A 10,514-nucleotide genomic window follows, 5' to 3' on the forward strand; every position below is an offset into this window, starting at 1 on the left:
TTCAATCATTTAAGTATTATTGTGAAAATCACCATTTCTATAGATCAAAACTTATAAAATAACGATAAAACAATTTTTAAATTAGACACACTTTTTTATGAGAAGTTTGTGCTCCACTTCACTTGATGATTAACCTAAATTCGAGAGAACTATTGAACATATCCATCTATTTTCGGATAGACATGGTTTAATAAATTCCTATAGTAAAAATGCAATACTACAAAATAATACTAGTATCATGTGACAGATTCAATAAAATTAATAAAAATATTTAACCGGCATAGAAGATTGTGGAAGATGGAAGCTGCCTCTACTAGTATCTAGTAGGGTGGATTTTAATGGGAGCAAAATGAGCCACGGATATAGTTTAGTTTGATTACGCAAGTAAACAAAACAACTAATGGGATATTATATCAATAATCTATTTCTCACTCACGAGCCAATTTGAAAGCGAAATCTCATTTGATTACACAATGTGAAGAGTGCCTGAGGCCGATCCTTGTCCAGTCCGTCTTTATTGAACCGGTATTAGTAACTTTGTATATTAACACATTATTTTTGTATTATAGACTACTATGTATATACTCCCTCCATCCGCGAATAGGAGTCTCGTTTTTAAATTTTAATCCATTCGCGAATAGGAGTCTCGGTTCATTTATACCATAAATGGTAATAGGATCCCTGTTGGAGACGTTCTCCCCAACTAATCGGTTATCTCTCTTCTCGTGGGTAGACGCTAATCAAACCCTCGACAATCTCGAGAATTCAATCACGAATCTGCTGTTTGGCGGACGTATTCCGTTTCACAGCGAGAATTTGAAGAAGTTCTTTTAACACACGTTAGGTTATAGGTAAAATATTTCATTCATGGAGAAAAAGTTATTGAACGAAATACCCTATTTATAGACTAAGGACCCTAGGACGGTTCGACCTAACTTAGGCATTCGGGAAAGAACCGTAAAGAAAACCCGAACGGGGCTTATAGTTTCGGCCCGACTCAACAATAATTTAAATAAGAGTTCAAAATAAAATCAAAGCAAAAATAATAAAAAACACAGAGCAAATTCTAACAGCAGCGTCTGACTCTCTTCAGCTCTTGAATTTGCTCGGCTGCTTCAGCTTTTCTCGCGGCCTCAACACCCTTGTGTTCGTAGCGTCTCCAGTTCCTCTACCGTGCTCCGTTACTCTTGCCTCCGGCACCACGTCAGCCTCTGTCTCGTCCTGCTCGCTCATACTCTCCTTCTCCATAGCCGATGTTACGGGGCTGCTCGTATCAACCCCCCCTCCGTTAAGGCTCGCCTTGACCTCAAGGTGAATATCTGGAAATTTCTGGCCCATTGCCTCCAACGGCTCCCAAGTCGGCAAGGTTTCGTCATCTTCCCACCGCACGAGGACCTGCTTCTCCGGCTTGCCCTCGCGCCAACTAACTCTCTCATCCACAAAAGCCACCGGACGTACCACCGGTCTGCCATTCACAAATTCTGGTGGCAGCTTAACTCCATCCACATCCCCTGTTCCTGCAATAAACTCCCGCAAGAGACTCACATGAAAAACATTGTGAATTCATCGATGTATAGCCCCGGGATTGAGGCAATCCTGTGATGAAGTCCATAGAAACATCTTCCCAAACCTGCGACGGAACTGGAAGAGGTTGCAGTAACCCGGCCGGTTTCCGAGTTGAGTATTTCGTGGACTGACACACCACACATTCCTCCACAAAAGTTTTCACATCTTTACGCATCTTTGGCCAAAAGAAACCAGCCGCTAACAGACGGAACGTCCTCTCATGGCCAGGGTGGCCCGCAAGCGGCGAACTATGATGTTCCTCCAATAAGGGTCGCTTTGCGCTGGAATTCGTGCTTACCAACACTCTGCGATTAAAATAAATCAACCCGTCTGCCCACGCCAAATGAGAAGGGGCCTTACCCTCTCTGATTTTAGTCGCCAATTCCACCAGATCGGGCAGCGTCGCCGTCTCGTCCCGCAGCAGCCGCATCACGTCCGGAATTGGTTTTGCCGCAATAACGAAAAACTGCTCTCCATCTTGGGCCTGTGCTGCGGGCGGCTGCTCATCGCACGAAACATCCAGCACCACCCCCTCGGGCTGGGTCCCCTCAGATTCATGTTGACGGGACAACGCATCAGCAGCTTTATTTGTAATTCCCCGCTTATATTCGATCACAAACCTGTATCCCATAAGCTTCCGGACGTATAGTTGTTGATCTGGTGTTTGAATCACTTGTTGTAATAACTCCTTGAGACTTTTCTGATCTGTTCTAATAACGAATTCTCTGCCCAAAAGATATTGGCGCCACTTTTGCACGGCTTCCACAATTGCATAGAGCTCCTTATGATATGTCGAGGCGACCCTGCGACGGGGGCCCAACTTTTTGCTAAAGAATGCAACAGGGTGATTTTTCTGCATCAATACAGCGCCGATGCCCACGTCCGACGCGTCAGTTTCCACGCAAAACTGCAATTCAAAATCTGGAAGACGTAATACCGGGGCAGAAGTCATAGCTTTCTTCAACGTCACAAAAGCGGTCTCTGCCCCATCGGACCACACGAAAGCCTCTTTTTTCAGGAGATCAGTGAGAGGCGCGGCTACCATGGCATAACGTTCGACGAATCTGCGGTAATATCCTGTCAGTCCCAAGAAACCCCTTAACTGTTTAACGGTTTTTGGCGTAGGCCAAGCCGTCATCGCATCTAACTTTGAGGGGTCCGCCTTGAGCTGCCCATCTGAAATTAAGTGTCCCAAATACTCCACCGTCAGACTGCAAAAAGAGCATTTAGAAAGCTTCACAAAAAAATTATTCGAACGGAGCAACTCCAAAACCGCCGCCAAATGCTCCCCGTGTAACTCAAGAGTTGGGCTGTAGACTAGAATATCGTCAAAGAAAACAATGACACATTGACGGAGTAATGGCCGGAAAATAGCATTCATGGCTGCTTGGAATGTGGAGGGCGCATTCGTGAGACCGAACGGCATTACTAGAAATTCAAAATGGCCTTCGTGAGTTCTGAAAGCCGTTTTAAAAATATCCGCCTCATGCATTCGGAGTTGATGGTATCCTGAGCGAAGATCGAGCTTGGTAAAATACTTTGCTTTACCCAGTTCGTCAAATAATTCATCGGCAGTAGGGATAGGAAAGTGATCTGGGACAGTCGCCTTGTTTAGGGCGCGATAGTCGATGCAAAATCGGAATGTGCCGTCTTTCTTACGAATCAACAAGACAGGAGAGGAGAAAGGGCTCTGACTGTGCCTAATAATCCCCTGTTCCAACATATCGCGCACTTGTTTCTCAATTTCCGCCTTTTGAAAGTATGGGTATCTATATGGGCGTACATTAACTGGTCTTGTGGTAGGCAAAAGATGAATCCGATGATCAAAATTACGCGAGGGGGGCAAGCCGCGCGGCTGGTCAAACACTGAACGGTAGCCCTGCAAAACAGTCAAAATCTCCGATGGCAAATCAGCCGGGAAATCATCCGGCGTGCTGCTGTCCGTGAGCCCCATATTGCTGTCGAAAGGCACAATCTCGTAAAATTCATGTTCTGCCGCATTCGCTGTCAACACAGATAAAGAGTGCAGAGAAATTTGCTTGGGCCCCGGCATCATGCCTCGCAACGAAACTGCCTGTCCGTCCATATTAAATTCCAACGTCTTCGCAACAAAATCCGCTGAAATTTTCCCCAATGATTCTAGCCATTTCATCCCCAATATAACGTCCGGCCCATGGTGTGCAAGTATATGAAGATCCACCAAGAATAAAGTACCCTGCATAGTTAATTTTGTCCCACGAGAAATATGATTACAAAGCAACGAAGCGCCGTTACCTACAAGCACACGAAACGGTCGAATAGGCGTGAGCTCCAGCTGTAACTTCTCCGCAATCCTTGGGTGGAGGAAGTCTAGTGTCGCGCCCGTGTCGATTAACACCTGCACGGCAGTTTGCCCCACGCTGCCCTGCACCATAAAAGGTTTCGAGCTGCCCTTGCCATCCAACGCGTGCAGATGTGACAAATCTGCTGTGATTACTTCGTCGGTGGGAAAACCTTCCCCCGAGTCATCCTTGTGTGTCTCGTCAAGGTCATCATCAATATAACAGAGAAGTTTCACCTTGCAGACATGTCCCGGTACCCACTTCTCAGGGCAATGCCAACAAAGGTTACGGCGAGACCTTTCCGATTTTTCCGCATTAGAGACCAGGATCGGCTGTACCCGCGGTCTGTCTACTCCACGACCCTGTCCTTCCGGTTGCTGAGCCTGGTGATGCGGACCACTAGGAACGGCAGGTGTTCCCTGCAGCGTGGCTGAACTCGTCCGATATTCCCTCCCTGAGCCATGACGTCTGGAGAAAGAAGATGGCTGTTGTTGGCGCTCCTCCTGAGTCGCCGCCAGACGTAGTGCCAATGCCATCGCCTCTGCCAAGGATGTGGGATGCTGCAACTCTACCTTCTCTTGTAAAGGTTGTTTGTGCCCTTGGACAAAGATTGGGATCAAAGCAGACTCAGTTAAGTCCTCTACTCGGTTCAGATAGCGTTCGAACGTTGCATGGTAGTCTGCCACTGTAGTCGTTTGTACCAATTTAGCGATCAACCCTGTGTAATTCCTAAAGCTTTGTGGGTCAAAGCGGTAACGGACATCCTCCAAAAAATTATGCCAAGTAACAAACCCATTGTTGGCTCTATAGTTGAAAATCCACTCTGAAGCTGGTGGGTCAAACAACATGACAACATAATGTAGACGCTCCGCCTCAGGTATACGCTTATGATCAAAATAATATTGTACTCGGGAAATCCAATTGGGTGCATCTGAGCCATCAAAATGTGGTGCATCCATTTTCACGCCCTTCGAATGATCATCGGATGGGCGATCGTAACGGTTGCGCCGAAGTGGTGGATCCCAACAAGTGAGGGCACGCTCATCATACCCATCATCGTCACCCCAATCGTCTTGCCTATAGGGAGGGGGGTCCCAGTTATCCCGACGACGACCCTGCCTGAACTCCGCATCACCACGCCGCTGACGGTTCCGTCCCCCACGGTTCGGATAAAAAACTTCACCAAAACGGTCTCCACGACCACCCCTGTTTGTCCTGCCACGCCCTCGGCCTCTGTGGTGGTAGGGTCGGTCATGGGCCTCTCGTACCCGACGATCGTGTCGGCGGTAATCCTCCCACTCATGATCGTCCTCGTCAAGTTCAGAATCATGGCCATCCAAATGGTGTTCCGGCGGTCGTTCTAAATTCTCCACCCTACGGTCCAAACTATCAAAACGGGAATTCAATTTCTCAAACCCTAGCGTGATTGGGTCTGCCGCTGCGGATGTACTCCCAATCGCACCATTGTGCTGCTGGCGTGTCGGCCCAAAGTTCAGCGCCGGCGTTGCCTCACGTCCAGGTATTTCTGACGCCATCGGATGGCGGTTTGTTGATGGTACTGAGTACGGGATGAAAGCACCAGTTGTTGGAGACGTTCTCCCCAACTAATCGGTTATCTCTCTTCTCGTGGGTAGACGCTAATCAAACCCTCGACAATCTCGAGAATTCAATCACGAATCTGCTGTTTGGCGGACGTATTCCGTTTCACAGCGAGAATTTGAAGAAGTTCTTTTAACACACGTTAGGTTATAGGTAAAATATTTCATTCATGGAGAAAAAGTTATTGAACGAAATACCCTATTTATAGACTAAGGACCCTAGGACGGTTCGACCTAACTTAGGCATTCGGGAAAGAACCGTAAAGAAAACCCGAACGGGGCTTATAGTTTCGGCCCGACTCAACAATAATTTAAATAAGAGTTCAAAATAAAATCAAAGCAAAAATAATAAAAAAAACAGAGCAAATTCTAACAGCAGCGTCTGACTCTCTTCAGCTCTTGAATTTGCTCGGCTGCTTCAGCTTTTCTCGCGGCCTCAACACCCTTGTGTTCGTAGCGTCTCCAGTTCCTCTACCGTGCTCCGTTACTCTTGCCTCCGGCACCACGTCAGCCTCTGTCTCGTCCTGCTCGCTCATACTCTCCTTCTCCATAGCCGATGTTACGGGGCTGCTCGTATCAATCCCACATTCCACTAACTCATTCCATTCACATTTCATTTAAAACTAATACTCCATATACAAGTGGGACCCCTATTCCATTAACTTTTTCCCACCCACTTTTCTTAACATTTTTTAAAACCCGTGCCGTCAAAGAATGAGACTCCTAATGGCGGACAGAGGGAGTAACTTTTCTTAACATTCCTGTAATGGTCAGCGTAGTCGGGCTCCAGCTCGTAGAAGCTATCACCGCGACGTTGTAGCTTCTCCCATCCGCCTCTCTCATTTCCTTCATCCATTTGGAGAAACTGTCAGCATCCTCGTTCAGATCGAAATCGGCGACCTCCGTCGTCGCCATCTCCACGCGATGGGGAAGATTGGGGATGACGAAGTGGTCGGTGTCGCGGAAAGGCTTGTGCCTCCGCAGCTCCTCGGCGGTGCAGAGAGAAGTAGCTAGTTCCGTGGAAAACTAAGCGTGGGATGTCGAACTTGGCGGTGGAATCCGCCGTCCACGACAAGAACATGTCGGAGATGAGGCAGTTGGGACTCTCACAGTATCATAGTACCGCTTTTCCATTTCAGTTTTTCACTATAAATGGTAGTAAGGTCTATATTCCACTATCTTAGAGCATCCCCATCCGTGCTCTTATTTAAGAGCACGGAAGTGGGTCCGATCCCACTTTTACTCCATGTTCTTAACCAAGAGCACAACACCCACATCCATGCTCTTCCGCAAGGACAAGCTCAAGGGTCCCACCATTCTATTATTCAATTTAAATAAAAACATTTCCACAATATTAAAATGCATTAAAAATACCCAGAATACTATTACAAATTATAAAAAATAAAAAATTACATAATTCAAATCCCAAAATTAAAAATTACATTAATTAAAATCCTAAAAAATAAAAATTATAATTAAATTCATAAAATTAAAAATACCCACTACTCGTTGCCGAATTTCTCCCAAATTTGTTTGATAAGGTCTTCTTATAGCTCAATGTGAATGAGAGATAATATTATGTGACAAGTGGATGATGAATGTTTGTATTTATAGATGATTTTGGGATTAAAAAAAATCAAACAAATATAAAAAAAATTAAAAAAATCGGTAATCAACGGCTCTATTTTTTGGGAATCCAAAAATATTTTTTTTATTTTTGGTATTATTTTTAATTAAAAAAGAAAAAGAAATTGCCAACGGCTATGTCGTTGGCCAATCGCGTGCCGCCACGTCAGCCTGCTCAGCGGCACGGACGGACAACGCTCACCGCACCGCTGGCACGGACGACATCCATCGGCAGGGACGACCGCTGCGGATGCTCTTAAATGAGATGTGTATTTCACAAACTTTTTTTTCATTCATCTTTTTAACATTTTTAAAACCTACGACAAAAAATTGAATTTTTTAATAGTGGATGGAGGAAATAATACTTAGTAGTATATTTTTTATTACTATATGGTATAAAATAATTAAAATTATATTTCGCATAGGATGTCAAATTTATATGTAGGCTAAGCATAAAACTAATTAAAAAAAACTTATAGTCATTACAAAAACTAATTATTCTTTATTTTGTAGGCTAAACATAAAATGAAAATAAGAAAGAAAAGAAAAGAAGTTAGGACTTATGAGGGAGCATTTTCCCGTCGCGCCAAGCTCTGGTGCTTTAATCTGTTTCTATATATATAAGAACGTAAATCTTCAAATTGGATATATACTTCATTAATCAGCAACAGATTGATTGATTACACACAAAATTAATCTCCGATCGTAGCTAGAGCATTGTTTATTGAAGAAAGGATTTGAAGATGAGCAAGAGAAGGATGAGCTCCGATAAAGAGGAGGCTTCAAATTCAAGAGAAAGAAAGAAAGCGAGAACGAGAAGAAACCCCAATCAAGAAGCCCCAATTCCAGCAAACCCTAATCAAGAAGCCCCAATTCCAGCGCAAGATTTGTTATTCGAAAAGACGCTTTCATTTTCAGATGCTACGGGCAGCCAGTTGACTATCACCGGAGCGCACAGAGAAACGTTGATGGTGTATCTAACTGATGCAGAGAGGAAAAAGGTGAACGCAATAGGTGTCGGTCTGATGGTTCCGACGAGAGTTGCAGATGTTAGATATGAATTGAAATTAAAGAGAAATTCGACGACATATTTCAACGGATGGGCGCGGGTGGCGAGTGCAAACAAAGTCAAGGCCAGGAATTCAGTTCAGGGTTTCGGGTACCGCGAGGCCGGTGAGTTCCGATTGAACCTCAATATTATCAGAAACCCCAATCAACAACAAGAAGAAGCCCCAATTCCAGCGCCAGATTTGTTATTCGAAAAGAAGCTTACAGCTACAGAGACAACGAAAGGGAGGTTGTTGATCACCGGAGCGCACAGAGCAACGGTGTTGGGGTTTCTAACGGATGAAGAGAGAAAAGAGGCAGAATTAAAGGATGGTGTTGGTGTGAAGGTTCCGGCGAGAGATGGAAATGGAAATGGAGCGAGATATGAATTGGAATTAAAGAGAAACAAGAAACTCAACAACGTATATTTGATGGGATGGCAGGAGGTGGCGCGTACAAACCATGTCAACCGTGGGGATTTAGTTCAAGGCTTTGGGTATCGCGCCGCCGGTGAGTTCCAATTGAACCTCAATATTATCAAGAACTAATCTGTTTCTCAAATTAGAATCCCTTATCAATTTCATTTCTTTCGTACTCCTTAAATTGTAGCACCAATGTCATGTTACTATATCCATTAATAAATGATGATCTGATGCTTAATTTGTTGATGCTTTACTATAAATTCCAAGATCAAGAATAGTAAATAAACTCAAACCGCACGCAACTCGGTTAATTAATTAGGAACTTGCTATTTTGCTGTGTTCTCGATATGATTACAAATAAAATCGTTCAATTTTAGTTAGGGGCATGCATGGATATTTTACTTTTTTTTTAGGTTTATATCAACATTTCTATTTCATCAAAATTGTCATTTTGAAGAGTTTTCGAGATGTTTTCCCTTTTCTTTTTTCTTGAATATTAAATTTTGCTCCCCGTCCCATAAAAATATGGGAAATGGGTATGGTACAAGAATTAAGATAATCTTGGTAAAGTAAGAAAGAATGGAAGAATTGTATGGCAAAAATGTGGATAATGAGACCTACATTATTAAATTAATATAACTTTCCAAAAATGAAATGCATATATATTTGTGGGATGGACAAAAATGGAAAAAATTTTATGGAACGGATGAAGTATTAATTTTAGTAAGAGCGAAATATTTACTCAGCACTACCAAGAATTTTTAAAATACTACTCCCTCCGTTCTATAGTAGTGGAGACATTTTTTTCGGCACAGAGATTAAGAAAAATGTGTATAATGTATTACTCCTACATAAAAAGATAATAAAGTAGGAGAGAAGAAAAGGTAGAGATGATAAAATAAAAGAAAGAGAAAAGTAATTGAGAAGAAATGTGTTGATTTTTACCGAAAAGGTAAATGATTTCACTATTACGGAACGTACCAAAGTAGCAAAATGATCCCACTACTATAAAATAAAGGAAGTAAGTACTATTTATTAATCCAAAATATTTTTAGCTATATATTACCCCGATTCAAATAAAGACTCATAAATCTTTATAGTATTTATTTTTAATATATGTATAGTTTACGATGTTATAATAATAGTATATATAATTTGCTATCGGATTAGAATTTCAATGGTCATGATGATCTTACGAATTTCAGGAAAAAAATTCGTTTTTCCATCTCTCTCTCTTACTTGCTGTTATAAGATCGAAAAAGATTTTGTAATGAAAATTCTTAGGGTGGTTCATTTGTGTTGTTTTTTGGCGAAACATCATCGGAAAACAAGAAGATTGAAACGAACTTAAATAATCTGAGGAATAGTCATTACAAAAAGTAATTAGTATTTAAAATTTTGTAATAGGCTATACATAAAATGAAAATAAGAAAGAAAAAACCTTTTCCCCCCTTGCCCTCTTCCTCTTTTAATTTTTATCCCTATATATATGAAAGTTAATCTTCAGATTCGCTATATTCAGCAACTGATTGCACTCCAAATTAATATTCTCTTGTATCGTAACTAAGTAAGAATTTGAAGATGAGCAAGAGAAGATTGAGCTTCGAAAGTGATGATGATCAATATCAGGAATAGGCTTCAGCCATTTTCTTCTCTTTTCCTTCTATTTAATCAAAAATGTTATCAGAAACAATTTTCATTAGGGCTTCTCTTTTTTGACTTAATTCAATAGGTTTAACCCAATACTAAACTCATTATACCATAGTTAAATTGTATTAATTCTTTTTGGATCATTTCAATATAATTGAGTCATTTTTCTTTTTAATTAAAAATTTTAATCAAAATAATTCAATCATTTTTCATTTTAACCAAAAACTTTAATCTCCCTCCTCTTGCTGTATTCTCTTTTTCTTTCTAGTATATTATTCTCTCTT

The 10,514-nt window shown here is 42.1% G+C and overlaps 1 protein-coding gene across 1 annotated transcript; it reads right to left on the reverse strand.

Moving 5' to 3' along the window:
- Positions 1-1,089: 1,089 nt before the first annotated feature.
- LOC125221252 lies at positions 1,090-5,422 on the reverse strand. The gene is made up of 2 exons (XM_048123376.1): positions 1,579-5,422; positions 1,090-1,517 (listed from the first exon to the last, which is right to left on the reverse strand). Exons 1-2 carry the CDS (start codon positions 5,420-5,422, stop codon positions 1,090-1,092), a joined length of 4,272 nt encoding a protein of 1,423 aa, XP_047979333.1.
- Between the last annotated feature and the right edge of the window lie 5,092 nt (positions 5,423-10,514).

The sequence above is a fragment of the Salvia hispanica genome, chromosome 4 (genome assembly GCF_023119035.1).
Source record: "Salvia hispanica cultivar TCC Black 2014 chromosome 4, UniMelb_Shisp_WGS_1.0, whole genome shotgun sequence".
NCBI lineage: Eukaryota > Viridiplantae > Streptophyta > Magnoliopsida > Lamiales > Lamiaceae > Salvia > Salvia hispanica.

What these genes read in the sequence shown, in the direction of transcription:
- LOC125221252 (XM_048123376.1), bottom strand. Translation starts at nt 5,422, where the DNA reads ATGGCGTCAGAAATACCTGGACGTGAGGCAACGCCGGCGCTGAACTTT. An exon ending in AGGATTGCCTCAATCCCGGG is followed by an intron (nt 1,518 to 1,578) that starts GCTATACATCGA and finishes AGTTTATTGCAG; the next exon opens with GAACAGGGGATGTGGATGGA.